Source organism: Dermochelys coriacea, chromosome 23 (assembly GCF_009764565.3).
Source record: "Dermochelys coriacea isolate rDerCor1 chromosome 23, rDerCor1.pri.v4, whole genome shotgun sequence".
NCBI lineage: Eukaryota > Metazoa > Chordata > Testudines > Dermochelyidae > Dermochelys > Dermochelys coriacea.
Window position 1 is genome coordinate 3,974,812 of NC_050090.1, and position 27,494 is coordinate 4,002,305.

The 27,494-nt window shown below is 50.0% G+C and overlaps 1 protein-coding gene and 1 long non-coding RNA gene across 2 annotated transcripts in view; one reads left to right on the top strand and one right to left on the bottom strand.

The window, feature by feature from the left end:
• The window catches only part of DLL3 (delta like canonical Notch ligand 3), a 254,716-nt gene extending 229,537 nt beyond the window's left edge, over positions 1–25,179 (top strand). Inside the window, exon 9 of the mRNA XM_043501620.1 lies at positions 24,081–25,179. Coding sequence (XP_043357555.1) covers positions 24,081–24,086 — 6 coding nt within the window. The 3' untranslated portion in view covers positions 24,087–25,179. The remainder of the gene's footprint in view (positions 1–24,080) is intronic.
• LOC122457311 lies at positions 1,695–20,945 on the bottom strand. The gene is made up of 3 exons (XR_006276800.1): positions 20,781–20,945; positions 9,352–9,356; positions 1,695–1,722 (listed from the first exon to the last, which is right to left on the bottom strand). It is a non-coding gene; the product is annotated as an uncharacterized LOC122457311 (long non-coding RNA).
• Positions 25,180–27,494: the final 2,315 nt, after the last annotated feature.

Genomic DNA, 27,494 nt, shown 5'->3' on the forward strand with positions numbered 1-27,494 from the left:
AAATCCTCTATCCACTAGGCCATACGGCCCCACTATAGCTAAGGGTCTGTCTTTATGTGTAAGGACTCTACAATTTGGCCATCAACTCTTTCTGGGGGCTGAGGACTTTGATCCAATGAAGCCAATGGCCAGCCCTCTGTAGAGATAGAGGTGGTTAGGGACTATTTAGAAAAGCTGGACGTGCACAAGTCCATGGGGCCGGACGAATTGCATCCGAGAGTGCTGAGGGAATTGGCGGCTGTGATTGCAGAGCCCTTGGCCATTATCTTTGAAAACTCGTGGCGAACGGGGGAAGTCCCGGATGACTGGAAAAAGGCTAATGTAGTGCCCATCTTTAAAAAAGGGAAGAAGGAGGATCCTGGGAACTACAGGCCGGTCAGCCTCACCTCAGTCCCTGGAAAAATCATGGAGCAGGTCCTCAAAGAATCAATCCTGAAGCACTTAGAGGAGAGGAAAGTGATCAGGAACAGTCAGCATGGATTCACCAAGGGAAGGTCATGCCTGACTAATCTAATCGCCTTTTATGATGAGATTACTGGTTCTGTGGATGAAGGGAAAGCAGTGGATGTATTGTTTCTTGACTTTAGCAAAGCTTTTGACACGGTCTCCCACAGCATTCTTGTCAGCAAGTTAAGGAAGTATGGGCTGGATGAATGCACTATAAGGTGGGTAGAAAGCTGGCTAGATTGTCGGGCTCAACGGGTAGTGATCAATGGCTCCATGTCTAGTTGGCAGCCGGTGTCAAGTGGAGTGCCCCAGGGGTCGGTCCTGGGGCCCGTTTTGTTCAATATCTTCATAAATGATCTGGAGGATGGTGTGGATTGCACTCTCAGCAAATTTGCGGATGATACTAAACTGGGAGGAGTGGTAGATACGCTGGAGGGGAGGGATAGGATACAGAAGGACCTAGACAAATTGGAGGATTGGGCCAAAAGAAATCTAATGAGGTTCAATAAGGATAAGTGCAGGGTCCTGCACTTAGGATGGAAGAATCCAATGCACCGCTACAGACTAGGGACCGAATGGCTCGGCAGCAGTTCTGCGGAAAAGGACCTAGGGGTGACAGTGGACGAGAAGCTGGATATGAGTCAGCAGTGTGCCCTTGTTGCCAAGAAGGCCAATGGCATTTTGGGATGTATAAGTAGGGGCATAGCGAGCAGATCGAGGGACGTGATCGTTCCCCTCTATTCGACACTGGTGAGGCCTCATCTGGAGTACTGTGTCCAGTTTTGGGCCCCACACTACAAGAAGGATGTGGATAAATTGGAAAGAGTACAACGAAGGGCAACAAAAATGATTAGGGGTCTAGAGCACATGACTTATGAGGAGAGGCTGAGGGAGCTGGGATTGTTTAGTCTGCAGAAGAGAAGAATGAGGGGGGATTTGATAGCTGCTTTCAACTACCTGAAAGGGGGTTTCAAAGAGGATGGCTCTAGACTGTTCTCAATGGTAGCAGATGACAGAACGAGGAGTAATGGTCTCAAGTTGCAATGGGGGAGGTTTAGATTGGATATTAGGAAAAACTTTTTCACTAAGAGGGTGGTGAAACACTGGAATGCGTTACCTAGGGAGGTGGTAGAATCTCCTTCCTTAGAGGTTTTTAAGGTCAGGCTTGACAAAGCCCTGGCTGGGATGATTTAACTGGGACTTGGTCCTGCTTTGAGCAGGGGGTTGGACTAGATGACCTTCTGGGGTCCCTTCCAACCCTGATATTCTATGATTCTATGATAAGCACCTGGGGATAGGGTACTCAGTACCTTTCAGGATTGAGCTCTTGGTGAGTGAAAGGAAGAGCCCTTGTTGACAGGATTCCTGCTCCAGAACGTGTGCCAATCTCTGTCTATTAGATTCTCAGATACGCCCTAACGGAGAGGGCAGATTATCCCACCTCTGCTCCTGTCACATGTCTTCCACCTCCCTCCATTGCATCTGGTGTTGAGCACTAGTGGAGATGGGATATTGGGCAAGACAGATCTTGGCTCTGACCCAGTCTGGCGAGGGCTATGCCCTGTAGAAGCTGCATTCCCGCATGTGCCCACTGAAGAGCACAATGGGGCAGGCACCTTCTTTAGAAAGGGGGGCTCTGAGTTCTGCAGTACTGGGAACCCTTCCCACCTAGTTCCCCCCCAAAAATGTCCTAGAAGGAAACTCCGTCCTGCAGAAAGGTGAGCTGGAGAGCCCTACTTCTGTGCAGCCTGTGCACCCTGGGGGTGCAGAACGGGGGACCCGGGGGTGCAGAACGGGGGACCCGGGGCAGGGTGGAATTGGTTAGACCTGGGTGCTTAGAAGGTCAGTTTTGACTCCAGTTTCCTTTGCCAGCCGAATTTAAATCCTCCGTTGTGATTCTTTTAAAGGAAACTCCTCCTCCATTATGTTAACGTTCCTAGCTGGAATATCATGCACACACTGGAGTACGACAATGGGCTAGTGGTTCATCTGAAAGACCTGGGTTCAAGTCCCTCCTCCAGGCTCTGCCACAGACTTCATGTGTGACCTTGGGTGAGTCATTTAGGGTACGTCCACCCAGTGGGAAAAAACCCCATGGCAGTGAGTCTTAGACCCCAGCTCAACTGAATCTGGCTTGTGCGACCCATGCTGCAAGGCTAAAAGTAGCAGTGTAGCTGTTTGGGCTCGGGCAGGTTCTGAAACCGGGTGAGGGGAAATCTCGGAGTCCAGACTCCAACCGGAGCCTGAACGTCCACTCTGCACTTTTTGGCACCGCAGCCCAAATCAGTTGGCCCACACTCTGATACTAGCTGCCATGAGTCCTTTTTTTGCTGGGTAGACCTACCCTTAGCCTATCTCTGCATCCATTTCTCATCGGTAAGACGGGGATAACAGGGCTGCCCTACCGCACTGGTGGTTGTGAGGATAAATAAAGTAAAGATTGTGAGGTGCTCAGATACTACAATGATGGAGCTAGATAAGTACCTGAAACAGAATTAAGGTTACAGTAGTAAGTTGCATGACCTTTATACAGACTACAGAACCCAGCTGCCATTTTAAAAGAGAAAGGTTAGTGGAAGGGAATTTTGTGTACATCTTCTTACAGCTCATACAGCTGGCCAATATTAAGATTGACAAGTGGGCATTCACCTTACACAATAATCCCCTTAACTCTGACCCACAAAACATACTGGTTAGAGTTCTGAATGACAGTAATCTTATACTAACCTGTATTGATCATTAATGTTACATTTACATACATTAAATATTTGATCAACCCTGCCAATGATGTATAAGCTGAAAGAGGTCATCAGTGGGTTGTAGTTAAGGTGGTTGCTGAAATATACAAGCTGAATTTTCTCTTCTCAGTATCATCATTAGCTGAATGAATAGTAGAATAAAGATGATAGTGCATACACATTTTATTACGCTTGCAGCGCATACATCAGGTGAATGACAGTTGACAAGGGAAAAAACCTTGCATAAAATGGGCAACCTTAAGTCTGATCCCCAAGAAATGCTTTTGAATTCTTTCAAAATAGGCACGGCTAGGTGCAGATAAAATAAATCATATCTGCTCGGAAATAGCAATGTATATACAGTATATTAAAGTTCATAAGTACACCTTGCGGGTAAGAATTAAAGCTGATCTTAGAATGTGTAAACTGAATTCATACAGATGAGTGTTGTATCTAGATGAACATTTCCTGACGCTTTGATGCTTAAGGATTTTTGAATGGAGATCGTAGAACCATAGAAAAGTAGGACTGGAAGTGACCTTGAGAGGTCATCTAGCCCAGTCCCCTGCACTGAAGCAGGGATAAATATTAACTAGACCATCCCTGACAGGTGTTTGGCTAATCTGTTCTTAACCTCCAATGACAGAGATTCCACAACCTCCCTAGGCAATTTATTCCAGAGCTTAACCACCCTGACAGGAAGTTTTTCTTAATGTCCAACCTAAACCTCCCTTGCAGCAATTTAAACCCATCATAGAATCATAGAATCATAGAATATCAGGGTTGGAAGGGACCTCAGGAGATCATCTAGTCCAACCCCCTGCTCAAAGCAGGACCAATCCCCAATTTTTGCCCCAAATGGCCCCCTCAGGGATTGAACTCACAACCCTGGGTTTAGCAAGCTAATGCTCAAACCACTGAGCTATATGCACCAGCCCTTCACTTCTTGTCCTGTCCTCAGTGGATAAGGAGAACAATTTATCACCCTCCTCTTTATAATAACCTTTTATACACTTGAAGACTTATTACGTCACCCCTTAGCCTTCTCTTCTCCAGACTAAACAAACCCTGTTTTTTCAATCTTTCCTTCTGGGTCATGTTTTCTAGACCTTTAATCATTTTTCTTGATCTCCTCTTGACTTTCTCCAATTTGACCACATCTTTCCCAAAGCGTGGTGCCCAGAACTGGACACAGTATTCCAGTTGAGGCTGTATCAGTGCAGAGTAGAGTGGAAGAATTACTTCTTGTGTCGTGCTTACTACCTTCTTGCTGATACATCACAGAATGATGCTCGCTTTTTTTGCAACAGTATTACACTGTTGAAATACCAGTTTTGTACCATGCATGAAGGTTGTATGAATTGTACCAGTGACCCTAACTCTGAGTTCAAGGTGTTTTTGCATGGGGGAAATTGTACAAGGAATAGAAGCTGGGCACACAGGACTGTAATTGTCAGGATCACTTGTCATTCCTTTTTTTGAAGATTGGTGCCACATTTGCTCTTCTCTAATCGTCTTCTGCTTCCTGAGTTGTATGTGACTTTTCAGAAACAAAGGCCCATGTTTCCCAAGGCTTTGTCTCTAGGAGAAAGCTGTACCGTTGTCACTATACCAGATTGGGTAAAATGGCACAACCCACCTAGTGTGGATACAGTGATACTGGGATAAAAATGCTTATACCAGAATAACTTATTCCAATATGGGAAGGGGAATAAGCCATAAATCACCTTTATCCTGGTATAACTGCATCCACATGAGGGATCGTACTGATACAACTGTATCAACAAAAAAATTCAGCGCACCTAACCAACCTATAATCTCTGTATAGACCAGGCTGGAGTATAGCAGCTAAGGCCCAGATCCTCAAAAGGATTTAGGCACCTAGCTCCCATGGGAGTTAGGAACCTAAATGCTTTTGAGGATCTGGGCCTAATTCCTTAAGATGCATCTGATCCAGACTGACTAATTCTTACACACTGAGCTTTTCCAGGTCCCCTCTGCCTACTCTTTATCGCCAGTTGCTTGGGTAAAGATCTTTATTCCTTCCTAAGGGCTAAAATTGTGCAAGCCTTGCTGACACCGGCTATAACAAACTCACCTTACTAGGGCTATCGACGTCAATTCACACATATAAGGGATGCATGTTCTAGCACTAAGTTGCCCACGCCTCTCCTGTTGTATTTTCCTTGTTAGAGACAAGAGGGCCAGATTTATAGCTGGGGTAAATAGCCCGTCACGCCATTGGAGTTGACAGTGACAGATCCCCAGCTGGGATGAATTCGCCAATACTCCATTTGAGTCTGTGGCACCGCACAAGCAGAAGACCTTTTTAACGCTGAGGTCTCTCCTTCTGATTGGTCCAAGATCCTCAAAAAGGACCCCAGTCTCCCTCCACCATGTTGGAGTCCTTGTTGATTTCATAGATTCCTAGATTTCAAAGTCAGAAGGGCCCATTGTGATCACCCCCTGCACAATCCAGGCCAGAGAACGACCCCGAAACAATTCCTAGAGCAGATTTGTTAGAAAAACATCCCATCTTGATTTTAAAATTGTCAATGGTGGAGAATCCACCACCACCCTTGGTCAGCTGTGCCAGTGGTCAATCACCCTCACTGTTAAAAATGTACGCCTTATTTCCAGTCTGAATTTGTCTAATTTTCAACCACTGGATCTCTACTAGACTGAAGAGCCCATTATTAAATACCTGTTCCGCATGGAGGTACCAATACAGTATTGTCAAGTCACCCCTTAACCTTCTCTTTGTTAAACTAAATAGATTGAGCTCTTTGAGTCAATCACTGTGACGTGTGTTTTCTAATCCTTTAATTGTTCTTGTGACTCCTCTCTGACCCCTCGCCAATTTATCAACATCCTCCTTGAACTGTGGACGTCAGAAATGGACACGGGATTCCAGCTGGTCACACCAGTGCCAAATACAGAGGAGAAATAACTTCTCTGCTGCGACTTGCGTTTCCCCGTTGATGCATCCTAAAATCACATTCGCTTTTTTGACCACAGCAAACCCCTTCTGCTTTGTTAACAGCCCTGCGTTCCCTCTAGATGAGAGAGTTGTTAAGGCCCCATGTTCCCCGGGTTAACCCAACGCCTGCAGTCCTCATTCAGCTGCATTGTCCTCCCTCGAGTTTGCTAGTGGCACATGTAATCCCACCAGCCTCAGAGGCAGTGACAATGGGTAACGTGGGACGGGGGGGGGGTCAACCCATTTTCAACCCCTACAAAAAGGATCATGTCCAGGATGGACCTTGTTTCATCCAAAGATTTTTTTTCCATTCCCCCCAGCTGAGGTCATCTCTAGGTCTGGCTTTGAACTGATTTAGAGCAACCCCAGGGGCTAATCAAGTTTTGAATGTACTAACTGGATACCTCCTCAAAGGTCCTTGGGATCACGTGGCCAGTGGCTAGCATTCTGCAGTGCGTTCTACCGGTTGGAGCAGAGAGACCAGGAGACTCCTGGGTTCTGCCACTGACTCCCTGAGCTTGGGCTAGCTCATTGTATTTGTCTGGAGAGACTGGGAGCCTAGTCTCCTGGGATCTGGTCCCAAATCTGCTACTGACGTTCTACATAGGTTCTTATCCCGGAGCATCTGGGCGCCTTCCAGTTGTGCATTGAGCGACATGGCTAACATTTGTCATGTGTGCTTTTGTTCTCACATCCTCTCCCCAGGGGGAGAATTGTGTGTGCAGGAGGGTGGTGTGTTTAGGAAGGGTTTTGTTATTGTTTTAAAATGTCCATGCAGCTCTGTGTTACCGACGGCCGGGCCAAGGGGGGGGCACCTTGCACTGGGAGCAGAAAGTGGGGACAGGCCTTAGTGCCCTGGGGAGTTTGTTCCCCAGTCTGGGGACGCACCTGCCCTGCTGTTTCCTGGCAGAAAGTTCCCTGATGCTAGAGGAGCAGAATTATCGACCAGGGTCCCCATCCCAGAGCGTTAGCCTCTATGGGTACGTCTATGCTGCCCACGGAAGTCTACGCTGCCCAGCACGAGAGAGACCCCCCTCCCTAGGCTTCAGAGTCCAAGCTGCAATGTCTACCCAGCTATTTTTCGAGCGCTAGCGCAAGCCGCGCTAGCCTGAGATTGTCAATGCAGACTGGGAGGTTTGCTGCCACAGGCAGTGTAGGTATACCGCGGGCGCAAGATAAGGACCGAGCCCTTGCACTTGACTCAGTTCTGTGGGAAGTCAATGTAAGGAGCGGAGGATGGGTCAGATTTGCTCGCTGTAGCCCGTATTGCGGAGCAGGTGCCGCAGTTTTCGGTACTGGTTGGAGTTTGTTGAGTGCTGAAGGCTTCACGCCCAGGTCTGTCTCCTGGTTGTAGTCTGATCAAGGGCTGGTGAAGGCATGAACAACCGAGGCTAGGTCATTATCCATCAGGATGGGACAGAGCCTCCTGGCTAGCCAGAGATGCGATGTGTGGATGCTGCAGCCAGGAATGCAAGAGCACTCCCAAGTGATGGACTGCCCTGACCCTTTGTGGGTGTGCGCCGTGGCTGCAAATGCTTCGAGGCGCTCACCCACCTCTGCCCGCCAGCAGCCCCTCTGTCTTGCTTGGGTTTGTGATGGTTCGCGGGGTGCCCAGGGCTGTGAGTCACCCCTCTTGCCTCCAGCGTGAGGCAGTCTCGCTTGTGCTTAGCGGGACGTCAGCCGCACAAGCCCTCTCCTCTGGGCTCGGCGAGGCTTTGCTTTGCCTTTCAGGTTAACAACAGGTGCACCCCAGCCCCTGAGGTCCCTGGAAGCATTTCCCCTGTGATATCCAGCCCCTGACCCGGGGGCTGTGTCTGCTTTCCCACAGGAACAGTACACGCCAGCCTGGGAGCTTCAGCTCAAGACATTTGTTGTCAAAGATTCATAGAATCATAGAATCATAGAATATCAGGGTTGGAAGGGACCCCAGAAGGTCATCTAGTCCAACCCCCTGCTCAAAGCAGGACCAAGTCCCAGTTAAATCATCCCAGCCAGGGCTTTGTCAAGCCTGACCTTAAAAACCTCTAAGGAAGGAGATTCTACCACCTCCCTAGGTAACGCATTCCAGTGTTTCACCACCCTCTTAGTGAAAAAGTTTTTCCTAATATCCAATCTAAACCTCCCCCATTGCAACTTGAGACCATTACTCCTCGTTCTGTCATCTGCTACCATTGAGAACAGTCTAGAGCCATCCTCTTTGAAACCCCCTTTCAGGTAGTTGAAAGCAGCTATCAAATCCCCCCTCATTCTTCTCTTCTGCAGACTAAACAATCCCAGCTCCCTCAGCCTCTCCTCATAAGTCATGTGCTCTAGACCCCTAATCATTTTCGTTGCCCTTCGTTGCACTCTTTCCAATTTATCCACATCCTTCCTGTAGTGTGGGGCCCAAAACTGGACACAGTACTCCAGATGAGGCCTCACCAGTGTCGAATAGAGGGGAATGATCACGTCCCTCGATCTGCTTGCTATGCCCCTACTTATACATCCCAAAATGCCATTGGCCTTCTTGGCAACAAGGGCACACTGCTGACTCATATCCAGCTTCTCGTCCACTGTCACCCCTAGGTCCTTTTCCGCAGAACTGCTGCCGAGCCATTCGGTCCCTAGTCTGTAGCGGTGCATTGGATTCAAAGGATAGTGACTAACAACAGGTGACATCGCAAGTGGAATCATCATACGCTTTCTAGAGACTAAACTTAACGGACTAAAGAAGTTTCTCACCCCAAGTCCTGCAGCGTTTCCAGCTGGGGTTGGCTAAGGCCCTGCTTTCATGAACAGAAAGGCGCTGTCCATTTGCTTCCTAGGAGTAGGACAAAGGGCTGTCGTCTTTGTCTCCTAGGGATACCCCCAAAGTTCACCACCCCCGGGGCTTGTTTCTCGCTGTGTGCTGCTTCCCTGTTGCTGTCACAGCTCTTCGTTAACATCTGATTTCATATGTAAATAGGCAATAGCTTTCAGTGCTTAATTTACATCCCAACAGGGCCTGTTTTTCACCTCTGCTGGTGACTAATATCTTGATACAGATGCTAAGAATGTATTTCCAGTACATATACATAACTCCTTACATCGTACCTGTACAGACATTTCACAGCTATATTGATAACCAGCCTGACTCCTGCTTTCATTTGAGACCTCACATGGCAGTCTTTGATGAACCAGAATGTACATACCAGAATCAAGAGGTACCTGTGCTTCTCTGTTCCCTGTCCATTGGCATTAAGAGGTTCTTGGGTCATACAGTTCAGCTGGTCTTAGAATCGTAGATTCAGAGAAGATTAGGGTTGGAACAGACCTCAGGAGGTCATCTCGTCCAAGCTTCTGCTCAAAGCAGGACCAACCCCAACTCAATCATCCCAGGCAGGGCTTTGTCTTCATCCGTGAGCTGATCGCACCCAAGCAGTGGGCCATCTTGGTGGTAGTGGTGTGATCCTGTGTGGTGAAGGATACATAGAGCTGTGTGTCATCTGCACACAACTTATATCTGTGGCACCTGTGACCAGTTCTCCTACCACTTTCATGTAGTTGGTGGATAGGACCAGAGAGAATGGACTCTTATAGAATTCTGCAAATGAGGGGTCTGGCGGCGGAGGGGCAGTTACATCACATTCTATGTGTGACCATGGGTGACTGTCTATCGAGGGTGTTACATCAAAGTCAACCCCATGCAATCATAGCATTTGAGGAACTTCACCCTTCTCTGCATTGGTAAAGGGGGTGAGGGTTGTGAGGCCCCTGTAATTAATGCTTTTACAGTGCTTTGAGATCCTCTCATGGAGAGAGCTTGAGAAAGGCCAAGTTATTTTTCGTTCGCTATAACCCAAGTTAGCTCAGGCAGTCGTTCTCAACCAGGGGTACATGTACTCCTGGGGGTACGCAGAGGTCTTCCAGGGGGTACATCAATTCATCTTGATATTTGCCTAGTTTTACAACAGGCTACATAAAAAGCAGTAGCGAAGTCAGTAGAAACTAAAATTTCATACAATGACTTGTTTATACTGTCCTATATATGATATGCTGAAATGTAAGTACAATATTTATATTCCAATTGATTTATTTTATAATTAGATGGTAACAATGGTGAAAGTCAGCCATTTGTCAGTAATAGCGTGCTGGGACACTTTTGTATTTTTCTGTCTTGATTTTGCAAGCAAGTTGTTTTTAAGTGAGGCGTAACTTGGGGGTGCGCAAGACAAATCAGATTCCTGAAAGGGGGATGGGTACAGTCATTTGGAAAAGTTGAGAGTTACTGAGCTCAGGAAACTTCACCCCAAAAGGAGGTGCGTTGGGCTTGTCACTTGCAAACCTGGTGGAGCCTAGAACACAAACATTCTGTCCTGTAACATCCTGATGACCATGTGTCTGTGTGTGTCTGTGTCCATCTGTCTGTCCCGGGGTTCCCGGGACCTTGATCGTCAAAATATCCTAACTCCTCACCACTGTGTGTTTGTTACACATGCTCTTGCTACTCCATTGACTATTTCTCCCCAAGAAGTGATGTCCTACCACACACATTTCCATGTCTCCTCCCCATTTAGGATGATACCTTAACCGCTTGGCCTCCTGGGCAAAATTGTGTGTCACTACATCCACGGTTTCCTGTTGTGATATTGTATCATCCTGGTGTGACAACAATGTCTGTCCCTCTGTGACTCAAACATGTAGCCTGAGCTACCGTCATGGTTCCCATTGACCACTTAACCACCCCAAGTTGAGGGTTTATACCTACTTAGACTGCAGTGGAGAAGTTAACAGTGGAAGGGTGCAGAATAGAGACTATCCAGTGCTCTGTCTGTGATAATTACTTTAATTAGCCAACCTACCCACAATATGCACACTGCCAGCCAGCTGATCAAGGAGAGAGAGAACAAGATGTGAGGTCTAACATTTGCATAGTTCACACCGTGCCTGGCAGAGAAACCCAAAATGTTAGTCATCACCAGTGATCCTCATCCTGGCCTTTCCCATGTCACACAGGCCGGGATACGGCTTTTATAATGTGTTATGCCGACCCCCACTATGCCTAATGCATATTCAGTAGGGGTTCCAGCCCCTTTTCCTTATCTGTATTTCCTCACCCTACTCTTGGTGGGGGGCCCTTCTCCCCTAAGTTACTAGCCCTTTTACTTCAAGCTTATTAGCATATACGTCAATTAGCTACCATGGCGTTTTTGGGTTCAAACAGTTATCGACGTTCCCAACTTCAACTATCTAAAGCCAATACAAATTGGCGTCTTGAGGCTACTGTTAGCAGTCTTCTCACGTCACTCTGTCTCATGACATCTTGTGAGACAGGGTTAGTTACATGTGTCAAGTCTTTAGGCCATAGACCTTCATTAGTTCGGCCAAGCTAGGGTCGTTAGAGGCTCGCGGCCTGTAGGCTTTTGCATTGACTCCCTTAATCCATATCTAGATTTCATTTAGCATCTGTCCATATATCTATAGCAACATGGCTGGTGGCAAATGTCACATGGCCCAAGAAGATACCTGGGGAGCCTGGTAGGTGCTGATGCAGAACGTGTGCGAGAGAGATGCAACAAAATCAAGGTGATGCTGGAGAAAGCGACCGGACCCTATCCTGACAGGTGGAGGAGGCATGAGAATCGCTGCTGGTACATGGACATCTTCCCTTCATCCAGGTGCCCTATCTAGAGGTGGGCCAGTCCCAATCGGAGGACGTGCACAGCAGAGGGCTGGGAGTCAGGACTCCTGGCTTCTAGTCACAGCACATGGAAAGAAGGGGTTTCGCTTCACAGCAGTGTGACCTAGTGGATCAAGCAGTGGCCTGGACCTCAGGCAACCTGGGTTCTCTTCCCAGCTCTGCTGCTGGGAGCCCTCGAGCAAGTCCCTTCACTGCTCTGTACCTCAGTTTCCCTATCTGTAAAGTGTGGATAATGATACTGCGCATCCTTCAAAAAGTGTTTTGGGATCTACTGATAAAAAAGTGCTCGATGTTAATCCCTAGCTCTTATTCTACAGATTAGAGCAAAGGGACTGACCCGGGCCTCCTTCAGTCTGCTCTTAGCTCTGCAAACAGGTGAGGTCTACTAATGAAAACAAGGGTTTGGCCGTCAGGACTCCTGGGGTCTCTTCCCAGCTCTTCCACTGAACTGCAGGCAAGTCACTTCCTCTCTCTTGGGTTCAGTTTACCAGCTGTAAAGGGAAAATAATGTTCACCTGATTCATTGGGGCTGATGACATGAGGTTGAGTAACTCAGAGTAAAGAGCTGTGAGAGCCTCCGATGGGAATCCTGGGTTCTATCCCCAGCTCTGGGAGAGGAGTAAGGTCTAGTGGTTGGAGTTGGGTGTCAGGACTCCTGGGTTCTATCTCCAGTTCTGGGAGAGGAGTGGGGTCCAGTGGTTAGAGCAGAGGAGCTGGGAGTTGAAGAAGGAATCTGGGGGGGGGCTGTTTTGGGGGGGTCCCTTGGGAAGCCCATGACTCTCCCTCCACCCTCCATGGAAAGGGGTTTAATTTTACCTTCTAGTAAAGGGAAGAGTGTCTGGTATGTATGCTGATGGGAAGCCTTGTAAGACCTCTAGGGGTGTGTCTACACTGCAGTGTAAACCTGGACTCAGACTCAGGTTTCAGCCCAAACCTCATTTCCATCCCTACACAAATCTGTCTGGCCCAGGTCAGTAAATACTCTGGAGCTAGGACCCACCCAAGGGGGTTGGTCAGAACCCAAGTCCAGCTCAGACTCCGGTCCAAGCCCTGTCATTTTACAGTGTGGATGCAGCTCAAGCCGCGGACCCAAGTCAGCAGGTCGGTGCAGTGCAGTGTGGATGCATTAAGCCTGGCCATGAGACCCAGGCCCGGCAATTGTAAACCCGATGCAGCACCCGCAGACCTGGGTTTACAATGCAGTGTAGTCATACCCTCGCTGTGTCCCACTGCCTCTGGGATGGATAGAGACCTCTCCCCAGCGAGGGCAGCTGTGCCAACCTTGCTGCCATCTTGGATGGGAAACTGAGCCAGTCCGCTGGCTTTTCCCTCCTCTCCCTGGCCAGGTTTTCCCAGGATTGTCCCTTTTTTATATTTAGGTGGCTATCCTAGTAAATCTATGTCTTCCCAGGACATTAAAAGTCTTGGGTTTTGTCAGTCACAGCCCCGCTGGCTCCCCCAGCCTATCATGGCTCTAGTATGGGGAGCCATGGGGCAGCAGCTCCCAGCTCCGGAGCATCTGGCAGCCACGGGGATGGGGCGGCTCGGGACGAGCAGTGCCCAGGTAGTGGCTGTGGGAGCCATTACTGGGCAGGAGCAGGGTGGATCTTGCAGGCTACATCCTACTTGGTGAGGTTGGTGCCCGCAGCAGACCCGGGAGCAGGAGTCAACAGGGGCTGAGGAGATAGTGCCCTGAGTGAGGGGTCGGTGGTACTCCAGGATGTATGCGGTGGGTGTGGTAGATGTCCCCGTTATTTGTACCGTCAAGGTGGCAACCCTATCCTGATGGCTCCACACCCCAGATAACTCTGTGCCTAGCCCTCCTGTCCTCGCACAACCACCCTGGTTCCCCCTCCTTACTGCAGGGGAAGGGAGTCACCAAGAGGGGGTGTTGATTAGGCATGGAGGCTTTTAATTAGGGCTGGACCAACTGGCTCAGCAGGAATACCCCCACCCCTTTGCCCAGAGCAAACCCTAACCTCAAACATCTCTCCTGCCTTCCTGTCCCTCACCCCAGACTCAGGCCTGGCCCAGCGGGAAGGGACACCCCCCAATACAGTGCAAGAGACATGCAGTGCTCAGGTGGTGACTGGCCCAGAAATCAGGTGGAGAGAAGAGGGGCTGGGGAGGATGGAAGGGAGAAGGAATGTGGGAGGAAGAGGAGAGGAGAGAGTCCTCTCATCTCCTTTCCAATCCGCCGCCCCAGCCAAAATGTCAGTGTTAGCGGCAGCATCACCCTGGTGCCACTTCCTGTCACAAATCCAGCCCGTGGCCGGGTGGGGCTCAGATACCAGGGGGCTGGGTCCAGATGATAAGCGCCGAGGCAGAGAGAGAGGGGGGAGGTGGCAGCCATTTTGTAAGAGCAGCCCGTAGCCACGCTCCCACTGACAGTGGTAGGAGGCGATGGCGGCCTTTTTGAACAAGGTCAGCCCATAGCCTCGCTCCTATCAAGAGCAGTAGGAGGCGATGGCGGCCATTTTGAACAAGGTCAGCCCATAGCCTCGCTCCTATCGAGAGCAGAAAGAGGCGATGGCGGCCATTTTGAACAAGGTCAGCCCATAGCCTCGCTCCTATCGAGAGCAGTAGGAGGCGATGGCGGCCATTTTGAACAAGGTCAGCCCATAGCCTCGCTCCTATCGAGAGCAGAAAGAGGCGATGGCGGCCATTTTGAACAAGGTCAGCCCATAGCCTCGCTCCTATCGAGAGCAGTAGGAGGCGATGGCGGCCATTTTGAACGAGCTCAGCCTATAGTTTTGCTTCCACTGGGGACAATAGGAGGCAGTGGTGGCCATTTTGAATGAGATCAACCCATAGCCTTGCTTCCATTGCGGGAGAGAGAATGAGGGGGTCTAAATTAGCTGTTACCACTCAAGAAAGAGATCTCGGAGTCGTTGTGGATAGTTCTCTGAAAACATCCACTCAATGTGCAGGGCTGTCAAAAAAACAAACCGACTGTTAGGAACCATTAGGAAAAGGAGAGATAATACGACAGAAAATACCATATTGCCTCTATATAAAGCCACGGTTCGCCCACACCCTGAATACTGTGTGCAGACCTCGTCGCTCCCATCTCAAAAAAGATGTATTAGAAATGGAGAAAGTGCAGCGAAGGGCAACAAAAATGATGAGGGGGATGGAGGAGCTTCCATATGAGGGGAGATTTTCAAACCTGGGGCTGTTCAGCTTGGAAAAGAGACACCTGAGGGGGGATATGATGGAGGGCTATAACATTATGACGGGGGTGGAGAAGGTGACTAGGGAAAGTGTTATTTATTCCTTCATGTCACACAAGAATCAGGAGTCACCCAGTGAAATGAACAGGCATCAGGTTGAAAACAAACAACAGGAAGTACTTTGTCACCCTGCACACAGTCAACCTGTGGAACTCCTTGCCAGTGGATACTGTAAAAGCCAAAAGTATAACTAGGTTCAAAAAAGAATGAGATAAGTTCCTGGAGGACAGGTCCGTGACATTAGCCAAGATGCTCAGGGATGCAACCTCATGCTCCGGGTGTCCCTAAACCTCTGACTGCCAGAAGCTGGGAGTGGATGACTGGGGATGGATCACTTGATGATTGCCCTGTTCTGCTCATTCCCTCTAAAGCACCTGGCATTGGCCACTGTCAGAAGGCAGGATACTGGACTAGATGGACCATTGAGCTGGGCTGGATGGACCATTGGGAACAGTACGAGGCGATGGTGGCCATTTTGAATAAGGTCATCTTGTGACGTCACACCCATTGGGAGCAATATGCGATGATGGCTACCATTTTGAACAAGGTCCGCCCGTGGCCTCGTTTCCCCTGAGAACAGATGGAGAGGGTAGTGGCCATCTTGAACAAGGTCAGCCCCTAGCCTCGCTCCCATTGGGAACAGTAGGAAGCGGTGGCAGCCATTTTGAATGAGGGAAGTTCTTGGCACAATCATGGTCCTCACCTGGGCTGCGCCATTCTTCCCGACATTTGAAGGGGCTAAAGCAGGGTGCAGCCCACTCAGGTCTGACACGTCTGCCCACCATAGATTGAGTCCAAGGAGCAGATGGGCCAAATTTGATTGGCATTGCAACCTAGCACTCAGGGTCGCAACACCACTCAAATTTGTCCTTCTGGAGGCAGAGCCAGGCCAAATGGCCCTGCATCCCCATGTGCCAGATCTCAATGCTACCTGATTTTGGGGCCCTTCAAACAGGGGGCCTGGGGCAAACTACCCTTAAGCTGGTACAGGAGGTTTTGGGGGTCAAGGCAGGAGGGCCTGATGAAGCCCAGGACTCTCCAGAGGTGTGGGCTGCACATGGCAGGGCACTTGCAGGGACTGGCTGTTCCCCAAAGTGCTGGCTCCTGCTCTCTGTTTCCAGCTCCTGCTATAGCTGCCCAGGTTGCTCTTGGCAAAGAAGAGCCCGGAGGCCTGGAGCAGCAGCTGGAGACAAAGAGGAGAAAGCCAATCCTCGGGGATACTGTGTAACAGGAGAGGAATTGCCTGCTGGGACTGGAGCAGCCGGCCACTGGCGAGGGAGTTGTCCCGGAGATTGGACGGGGAAACCAGGTGCAGGGACCAAGCAGCCCAGCATAGGAGACAGATAAGACCAGGCACCATGTGATGGAGTCCACCACCCTATGGCAAAGTTTGAGGATCCAGCCCTCCCACCCCAGCCAAATGTGGAGATTAATCCTCCCCCCAGAGCAGCTCTCAGGCCAACTACCTAGTGGAGAGATGCAGGAAGCAATCAAAAGCCAGAGCAGAGGCTCATGGCTTCTAGGCAGGGAATGGGGAGGGCGGTTAGCCCTGCAGCTTGGACAGAGCAAGGGCCAAGAAGAGCAGAGAGGGAGGGAGTGGGCAGGGATCTGGGAGGATGCCAGGGAAGGATGGAGTTGAGGACCAGCCGGGTGGGATCCAACCAGCTGGAGATGATGCATTACAGGGGGCCTAGAGGAGAATGTTGCAGGAATCAGTTTGGGTCTGGCCAAAGACCTTTAGCCCAAAGAACGACGAGGAGCAGGGAGATTATGGAGGTGACCCAGCAGGGTTTAGCAGCAGCAGCAACACCTGAGGGTGGGAAGGGGATGAATTTGGAAGTGCTGAAGGTGAGCTTGGCCTCTGCCAAAGGCTAGGAGAGAGATGATGGCCAGGTCCTGCAATGCTCAGCTGCCAGGACCTGTATCCAGGGGATGATTCCATTCCTCACCCCCCCACCCACACACACACACACCCACACACCCACACACCCTGCATGGGGAAGAGTTTATTCTCTGATCTCTGCCCGGGACACACACTGGGGAGCTGGGTAAACTCATTGGTCCGTATGGCAAACCTGTCAGCCCAGGGCTCTCTTCGGAGCCTGGAGGGCACCAGATACGGAGTGGCTTGCACAATGGGAGGTTAGATCCTCCTTGATCACACCCCCACCACCTCCATTTTTATCCCCCTGCAGACCCTGGCCTTGCAGAGACCTGGGCTAACCTGTTCACTCCCTGGAGAGTAGCGCTGTGTCCTCTCTCCGGGATGAGCATGTGGGACTTGGTGGCTGAGGGACTGAGCTTGCTCACTAGCAGACGAGCAGAGGTTTGCACTGTTATTATGGTAACTCCTGAGAAGCAGGGCCCCATTGGGGTAGGAGCTGTATACATGGGACAATACCCAGGATGGGCCATCTGGAGGGGCTGAACCTGGGACCTCTGGATTTAAAAGCTAGTCTCTACCGTTTGAGATTAACTCAGCAGTAGCAGGTTTCAGAGTAGCAGCCGTGTTAGTCTGTATCCGCAAAAAGAAAAGGAGTACTTGTGACTAACAAATTTAGTCTCTAAGGTGCCACAAGTACTCCTTTTCTTTCAGCAGTAGCAGTCACACAAACCTGGGATCCTGCTGGGAAAGAGTCAAATGGGTTCTGCTGACTCTGCTGCTGGTGGCTCTTTTACCCTCCCTGGAGGCAAGGGAGGTGGAAGGGCTTTCCTGGGGACAGAGGACCTAGGGTGTGCGCTCAGCAGTCCTGGGGAGGAGCCTTAGGAGGCAGCTTGGCCTGGGGAGAACGTTTGAGTTCAACTTTGTTACCTGATTGTTGTTTTAATAAAGCCAAACTCTAGGGAGGGGAGAGTGAGTTTGGTTTCTGCATAGTGTAGTTGGGCTGTGTGTAGAGGAGGCTGGGCCTGGAAGAGACCCCCAGACACCTCGGGGTTCAGAGTAAAGAGCAGATTAGCTTGTTGCAAACTGGAACCAAATCCTTGTGTCTCAGGAAAGCGTTGTCCATTCTGTTAGGCTACGCAGCCATTCACTTTTTCATGTTCCAAGATTTCTGCAATTGAAAAAAAAAAATCAGAACTTTCTGCTGTTGCAATGTAAAACATTCCTCTATCCAAATTTTCCTTTTTCTCTGGTGGGAAAACCAACCCCCCACACACACCCTCCCTGGAATTAAGTGAAGCAACCAGAGGCTGCTGCATGCACTGGCGTTAAAAACGTATATAAACAAAACTAGGAAACTGGAACCAAAAATAAATGTTGTGCAGAAGAATCCAGGAGCTGATTTTTCTTTCCCCTGTTCATGTTTCCATTGAACGAGTCCTTTAAAGCTGGAAAATTCAAAAACTGCCACTCTTTTGGAAAAATGCAAATGTTAAGGCCTAGTTTCGTACTGTCAGTAGAAAATGTGTGTGAGAGAGACAAAGAAGCTACCCAGATGTGCCCACACCTAGAATATTGGGTCCTGCTGTGGATACGAGCAAGAAAGATTTTTGCTAAGCAGGAGGGGAATCCAGAGAAGTTTGGAGGGCTCGAGGGATCGATGAGAGAGAAATTAAAAGAGCTAAATATGGACAACCTGACTAAGCAACAACTGAGGGTCAGGCAAAATGTAGGAAAGTAGGAATTGCTTTGCCAGGTCAGGCCAGACGCCCGTCTAGCTAATCCCAGCTGCTTCAGAGGAAAACGCTAGAATACTCCTTGATGAGCAATGTTGGAATAACCTGCCCAGAGGGGAAGTTTCATCCTATAGTTGGAGGTTGCCTCATGCCCTGAAGCAGTTTTCAAAGGTTTGAAGGGCCTCAGAGGCAGGGAGGGAGAGGAATTCCTTAATGGGGCGCATGTGGAGTAATGCGAGAAGAGGCAAAGGTTTGGGTTCAAATGATCCGTACATAGATCCTGGAGTGTTTGCTCTGCTCCTGAGTTTCTGATCTGGTGATCCACCAAAGCACTGCAACTGGCATGGCGATATTCTATCGGTGCTAAATAGGGACCCCACCATATTTCAAAATCAAGGTCTCTGCTAGTTGCATTGATTCTTCTGCTGACCCATGTGACTGTGGGTCGTGAAGGTTTGGCTGGGTGCACTTGAACTGACATATCAAAGAGAATGTTCTAAATGAGCCATTTGTGAATTGTGGCCATTTATCTGTGACTAACTGATCTGGAATCCCACGGTGAGCGTTGCTACTCCATGAGTTGGTCGTGACGGCATGGCTACTCCAGGCATTGAGTGGGGAAGCTTTTCTACTTGATGAATTGGTCATGATGGCATACTGGCATTGCTATTCCATGTGTTGAGAGTGGCAGCTTTGCGCATCGATGAGTTGGCCATGATGGCATTGCTACTCTATGTGTTGAATATGGCAGCTTTGCTGCTCTATGTGCTGGGCATGATGCTATTGCTACTTGATGAGTTGGGTGTGATGGCATTGCTGTTTGATGAGTTGGACGCCGTGGCATTGCTACTCAGTTAGTTGGGCATGAGGCATTACTGTTCAATGTGTTGGATGCCATGGCATTGCTGCTCAATGAACTGGGCATCATGGCATTGCTACTCGGTGAGTTGGGCGCCACAGCATTGCTACTCGGTAAGTTGGGTGTCATGGCATTGCTGTTCAATGACTTGGGTGCCATGGCATTGCTACTTGGTGAGTTGGACACCATGGCATTGCTACTCGGTGAGTTGGGTGTCATGACATTGCTGTTCAATGAGTTGGACACCATGGCATTGCTACTCGATGAGCTGGGCGCCATGGCATTGCTACTTGGTGAGTTGGACATCATAGCATTGCTATTCAATGAGTTGGGCTCCATGGCATTGCTACTTGGTGAGCTGGGCACCATGGCATTGCAACTCGGTGAGTTGGGCGTCATGGCATTGCAGTTCAGTGAGTTGGGTGCCATGGCATTGCTACTCAATGAGTTGAGAGTGATGGCTTCGCTACTTGGTGAGTTTGGCATGACAGCTTTGCACTGATTGCGTTGAGCGTGACAGGATTGCTATTTGATGTACTGACCATGCCAGTGTTGCTACTCAATGCATTGGGTGTGGCACAGTGACTGGACAGAGCATACATGTCCTTCCTCACAGTCCCTTCCCCATCGAGCTAAGGGCCTGGAGTTGCAAGTGGCTGCAATCCAGACCCAGACACACAGCAGCCTGTGGTCATTATCTCTGGGAAGTTCGTGAACTTCTGTGTTCGAGAAGAAGGGTGTTTGGTAAACATCAGCTGACTGGAGTGAGTCATTCCAACCTGAAGTCGAGAGTTCCCAGTGCGATGTTGTGACAAACAAGGCTAATGGGATCCTTGGACACATAATGAGGGAGCAGTGAGTTCAGCTAGAGGGAAAGGCACCTCCTCCACACAGCATTGGGGAGACTGGTAATGGAATACTGCCTCCAGTTCTGCCCTCGCCAGTTTAAAAAGGATGTAGAAAAATTGTCAAGGGGACAGAGAAGAGCTAGAAAAATGACTTCTGAGCTGGAGAAAATGTCTTGCAGTCAGACACTTCGGCCAAGTCTACACTACAAAATTAAGTCGACCTGCAGCCACCGCAGTGATTAAATCACTTTTGCGTGTTCACACAACACTCCTTGTGTCGGCGGTGTGCGTCCTCACCAGACGCGCTTGCACTGATTGAACTGTCAGAGTGGGGCATTGTGGGACGGCTCCTGAAAGCCAGTAACGGTCAACGTAAGCAATGCAGTGGCTTCACTGACATTGCGCTGACCCGTGTGCTAGGCCTCTTGCAGAGGTGGAGTTGTTAAGTTGGCACAGCGGGCAAGTTACATCGATGGGAGCTATATTTTAGTGTAGACGCTTACAGAGTTAGGTTGATGGAAGCTGCCTCGCGTCGACCAACTCTGTAGTGTAGACCAGGCCTTAGTGAGCTCAGTCTGTGTAGCTTACCAGAAAGAAGACTGAGAGGTGACTTGAATATAATATTTAAATATCTTCATGGGGAGAAAATACCAGGTACTAAGGGGGGTCTTTAGTCTAGCGGAGAACAAGAATCAATGGATGGAAGTCAAAGCCAGACAAATTTCAATTAGAAATAAGGCACAATTTGTTTTACCGGTGCAGGTAAAACTGCCAAAGGAACTGATGGATTCTCCATCTCTTTGATGTCTTCACATCCAAACTGGATGTTTTATAGGAAAATATGCTTTAGTCCAACACATGTTCATGAGCTCGATACAGGGGAAACAGGGTGAAATTCTCAGGTGTGTGGTATACAGGAGGTCAGAATCAGTGATCTAATGGTCCCTTCTGGCCTTACATTTGATGAAAAGAGTGGAAGTGATTCAAAGATGAGGTCCAATCAGTGGGGAAAGGCTATCTCCGATTAGCATGGATTGGAGGGGAGAGGGATCAAGAGGCAATGAGGTCAGAAAAGAGGCAGTCACAGAAGTCAAGGAGAGAGGTGACCAAGGGCTAGAGACAGGGGTGGATTGTCGGAGAAGCCAATGCTGGATCTGGGGAGAAGGAAAGAAGCAGAGTCATAGATGAGTGCCGAGGTTGGAAGCTCTGGTGACACTGTTCCCAAACGGGGCAGGTGAGTAGACAAGCGTCCTGAGTCTTGGGCTGCTAGCAGTGCCTTAAGACAGCTCCAGTAGATGCCCCACCTTGTTTCGATGTCGCCCATGCCAATTCCAAGGGCATTAAAGCCAGGACCATGAAGGTAGGCAGATCTCTAGGGCAGGGGTTCTCAACCTTTTTCTTTCTGAGAACCCCCAGCGTGCTATAAAAACTTCATGGCTCACCTGTGCCACAATAACAGATTTTCTGCATATAAAAGCCAAGGCCAGCATTAGGGGGTAGCAAGCCGGGCCAGTCCCTCTCACAGTGGCACTCAGAGAAATTCAAATCACTGCCTCCAAAGAGACAGTGCCTGTTGGATTCACGCCTACTTGAATATTACAGCCCTGAGATGGGTTAGAGCAGGGTTCTCAGCCTTTTCCTTTCTGAGCCTCTCCCCCCCCCCCAACATGCTATAAAAACTCCACTGCTCACCTGTACCCCAAGAACCATTTTTTGGCACCTCCAGTCATAGGTGCCAACTCTGTGGGTGCTCCAGGGCCGGTTAGCAGCAAGTTAGCAGCATCTCCTGCCCTTCAGATCAAGAGGATCCAACTTTCACAGGCTCATGGGCTGTGGCCCCTCAGCCCCCTAAGCAACAGATAAAGGAAATGTCTTTTTGCTCCCCTTATATTACCCAAAGGGCATTGTCTCTGCATCAAGAGGGAGGGAGGCTTCTTGGGGTGAAGTTTCTGTCCCCTGGCATGTTCTTCTCCACCGCTTGTTAGCTTGATGGTTTTGTTTACTAAGTAAATGTACTTTCATGATCCTCTGCCTGTAATGAAGCCGGACAGGGCAGGTTGGATTTATGCTCTGCCACCAACACACAGCTATAAGTCTTGGTACACACATTGCCCCATGATTTGGGGGCCCAGCATGTCACCAGTTTACATATGGTACCTCGCCTGACACCTTTTAGAGATATATTGTGACAATAGTGGGTTGGGGTAATGAATGTGTCATGCCTGATATGAGGTATAGTTGGCTTTTAGCGACTCCCGGGGTCATAGTGACCTTGGGCAAGTGACTCCCCCGCCCCTTCTGTGCCTCAGTTTCCCCATATGTAAAGGGCTTTCAGGCCTCCTGACAAAAGGTGCTATTGCTATTGACACAGTGGTAGCCCCCTGTCCCAATCCATCAGAGCACCCACCGCGCTTGGCACTGTACAGACACCTACGGAGACAATGTCCTTGGGCGTGTGCTAAGCAACTTCACCGTGCGCGATGTGCTACACAGAGCCAGAGCAGGTAAAAGGGGCACCCCCTAGTGCTTCTGAGGAGTCTGATCACATGCTGCAAATGTGGAGGAAGATCTAGTTGTTCTCCCCAGCTTTTCCATGGACTCCATGACCGATCCTTGGCAAATCACTTCCTCTCTCTTGCCGTAAAAGGGGGAGACTCATCCCTGGGTCTGCTTAGCCTGGGAGCTCTTTGGGGCAGGGGCGTGCGTGGGCAGCACTGGGCCCAGCGGGGCCCAGCTGTTGGCTGGGCTCTACCATAATACCTCGAAGTGCCTCCTTGTTTCTCAGTACGAGCTGTTGACCCTCTCCGCCGCTCACAGCTCTGTGTGCGTTTCGTGTGCCCCGTCACCCAGGCTGTGGCTTATCCTTGTGTGACTTCTGGCCTCCATTCCACGCCATCTTCCCTGCCCCACGCCCTTCCTGGCACCCACCAACTTACCCAGCGGGAGCATTTGACTCTCACCTTGCGTGGGTATAAACGTCGACACATGGGAGCATCTTGCTTTGGGACTCTGTAGGGAGGTCAATGGCCCTGTGCTGAACCCATCAGCTCTGCTCCACTCCCGTAGCACACACGTAAAGTCCCGTCCCCAGCTGGTGTAGATCTGCAGTGCTCCATTGAAGTCCTGAATGGGGCTCAGTGTAAATCCTGGGACAGGATTCACATGGGAGGGCAGGAATGACAGAACAAGGAGCAATGGTCTCAAGTTGCCGTGGGGGAAGGTCTAGGTTGGATATTAGGAAACATTATTTCACTAGGAGGGTGGTGAAGCTCTGGAATGGGTTCCCTAGGGAGGTGGTGGAATCTCCTTCCTTAGAGGTTTTTAAGGTCAGGCTTGACAAAGCCCTGGCTGGGATGATTTAGTTGGGGTTGGTCCTGCTTTGAGCAGGGGTTTGGACTAGATACCTCCTGAGGTCCCTTCCAACCCTGATATTCTATGAGTCTATGAATCAGAGTCACTTCTTTGGTTGTCCCTAAGACCTGACATCTGGATGGGATGCAACCAGCACCCCACCTGCACGTTTACGAACCGAGGTGCGCAGGACCGGGGTCTCCTCCTAACAAAGACCCCTCGCCCCACGCATGGGCTGGATTCCTTGGCCAGGGTGGTGCGGGAGGGGGCGGGGCAAGGGCCTGTTGACTCCCAGCCGGTGACCGTCTGCCCTAATTGTTCGTCCCCCCGCTCTTGTTCATTTCTAGGTTTAAAAGTGGCCCCCCCCGACCTCGGACCTGTGGCTCCGTCGTCGTCCCCCACCCGCCCCGCTAAAGAATGTTTACAGAGATGCCTCCTCAGACAGCTGGATCAGCGGCGGACGACGTACTGTTATTTTTTAATCTATAGATTATAAATATCGACTCCTGTTTGTTTTCTAAAGAGAAAAATATTTAATATTTATTCTTGCTGCTATGTGAGTTGGGGGGTGGGGGGATCAAAGGAACGGAGGAAGGTTTGGAAGGTGGAAAGTTGGCTGTGGAGGGGGTGTGGAGGTCTCTTTTGGCGGGGGGGGAGGTTGTTTTGGGGGGGGAAGCAGGAGAGTAGAGGGAGGGGAGATGTTGCACTCGAGATGCATGAGGAAGACGGTAGAGCAGTAGTCAGAAAAGGCCGGTCCTTTTCCAGCAGGGGGCTGCCAGGAATGGATTCTTGTTCCTTTTGCCCTGGCTTTTTAATTATGATTATTAATTATTATTATTATTATTATTTTAATGCTGTGGTTTTGTCTCAGACTGCTTCCCTGTCGAGCTGAAGGAAGGAAGCCCCGCCCCTTGCCACTTGGCCAATCAGAGCGGTGGATGGGGATAAGCCCCTCCGCCCATGCAAGGGGCGGGGCCACGCGCTGAGACCACATGGCTGCAAGTTCTCGACGCCCTTTATGTGCCAGAGATGGGTTGGAAGGGAGGCGGTTAGACGGGACGCTCCACTAATGGATTCTTTTGCTTTCAGGAACCAATGGCGCGAGGGGATAGGAACGACTCTTTAAAGCGTTACAAAGGTGGGGGGGGTGGGGGGGGAGAAAAATCTTTAATGATTTTTTTTATTATTATTATTATTTGAGAACTGCGTTTGTTTTAATTTAAAACAAAAGAAGTGCCGTGTACAAAAAGCTTTTTGGAGATACTCTATATACATATTTAAATTGTATATATTGTATATTTATAAGAAGTGTCCTGTACATATATCCCTGTCTGTTTCCCGGATTTTTTTTTCCTTTTACATTTTTTGTATGTCCCCATTTTCTCTCAAAAGAAATATATAAAATATCTATTTTGCTCAGTGAAAAAAAATCAGTTTGATGCTTTGTTTTTCTGACGGATCTACTTTGATTTTCTTTAATGCTGGTGGAAGGTTGAGTGGCAGATTCTGCTGTTATTTACACCACAGTAAGATGGCTTGATCACAGTCTACGAGCACCTACAAGGGGAGAAGAGATTTGATACTAGAAGGTCCTTTAATCTTGCAAACAAGAGGCAGCGTGAGATCCAGAGGCTGGGAGTTGAGGGTAAACAAATTGAAGCTGGAAACACAGCACAAATTTTTGAGAGAGTGGAGGAGGAGATTAAGCCTTTAATCAACTGACCCAGGGAGGGGGTGGATTCTCCATCAGCTGGAGTCTTCCCATCAGCATTCAATGTCTATTTAGAAAAGATCTGTTCTAGCTCGACCATAAGATATGGGCTGGAAGCAGGAATCACGGGCTGGGGAATCTCCAGCCTGTGTGATGCAGGAAGCTAGACTAGATGATCACAGTGGTCCCTTTTGGCCTTAAAAGAATCTGTGACTCTATCTATGGAATCTATTGGAAGTTGTTTAACACCCTGAGAGAACTTCCATATCAAGAGAAATTGAAAAGACGGGGACTGTTTAGAGAGGAGATATATAACAGAGGGACGTGGGAGGCAGCGGGTCCTAGTGGATGCAGCACTGGAACTTGGGCCACTGGGTTCTATTCCTGGCTCAGCTGCCAGGTGACCTTGGACAGGTGACTTTGCCCCTCTGTGCCTCAGTTCCCCATCTGTAAATGGGGATAATGATACTGCCCTCCTTTCTAAAGCACTTTGAGATTTACTGAGGAAGAGTGAGGGATTATGATGTTAAAGCCACAGAACACCGTGACTGGATTAGGAAGGTAGACACCGTTTTTGTTCACCCTTTTCCGTGACTCAGGAGCAAGGGGCTGTTCAATGAAATGGAGAGGCAACCGATTTAAAACCGACAAAAGGATTTGGCCTGTGGAACTCACTGCCACATGATATTAATGATCCCAAGAGTTTAACAGGGTTCAAACCAGGATTTGAGGTTTATGTGGATAATGGGAATAGCCAGTTATGTTAGGAAGGATTAAAATACAGACCTATGTGCTCATGCTTCAGGGCAAAAATACAACCCAGTAATTGGTTGGGAGCAGGTAGACACTTCCACCTTCTTCTGAAGCAGCGGGGACTGGCCACTCTGGAGACCGGATACCAGGGTTGATGGGCCCCTGGTCTCAGAACTATGACTCTCTGTGGAGTTAGTCTGTGTTTGCCTCACTGTAACTGAGAGCAGGGAAACGCACAGCACCCCTCAGCAATATACCCTGGGGCTCTTGGCAACCTCCAAAGCATCCGGGGATGCGCTGGAGGGGGCCACGTGGCGGGATTCCGGCATCCGCTCTGGGGAGAGGCTGCTGTGCGAGGGACAGGATGGTTACTGCCATCTGCCACCTAGGGCAGATGGGGCTCCCAGAGGCATTGATAGCCCCACTGGGTGCATCTGGGCACAGCCCTGAGGTCGGGTCTTGCCCTCCAATCTTGGTCCCCCCCATCGGTGCCTTGTTAAGGGATTGGCACCACCTTTAGGTCCGGTCCTTGCCAGGCCAGCCCCCGTGCCCATGACACAGTGCCTTCCATTCCAATGGCACTGCCCCTCTGTCCAGCTGGGATGGGGGGTCTGAGTCAACCAGGCCTGCTGCCTCCCCACCACATGCTGCGGGTTTAGCGCCGGGGAAAGGGCAGCCCCAGAGCGGGTACTACCTGGGGCGGTGGCAGGGCAGTCTTCCCTGCATCATATCCACACACCATCCTCCCCACCAATTCCCCCGCTCTGGAGGGGGGCAGCTCAGTCGCTGGGTCTCGTCACCGACCAGGCGCCATGGCTGCTGCAGCTGCCTTTTGCTAGAGGATGGAGGTGTTTTGGGGGCAGAGAGGCACGTGTGGCTTTGTTGGGGAGTTGATCCCACACAAGGGGTGGGGCAGGGCTTGCCCGCAGGATCCCGGCGCCCTGGGGAAGCGGCAGACAAACAAGCCACACACACACACACACACACAAAACGAGGCTCGATTTGTTTTTTTTGTTTTTTGCAGCCGATTCATGGATTTCCGCCCATTGTCCGCGTCAGTTTCAGCCTGGCGCGGAGCCACCCTGCAGCAGGTACATTGCAAGAGGCACCCAGGGCAAAGCTGCACCAGCCCCACTTCAAAGCCGCTTCCCACCCTCCAGCCCGCTCCCGGCTTTCTTCAACAGCCGCCTGGGGGGGGCGGGGGAGCAGGCAAAGCTGGGAGTCTGTTGGGGGTCCGCGCGGCTCAGGGCTGGGACGCGAGCCCAGCAAGGCGCTGTTGGGTGTGGGGTTAGCTCTG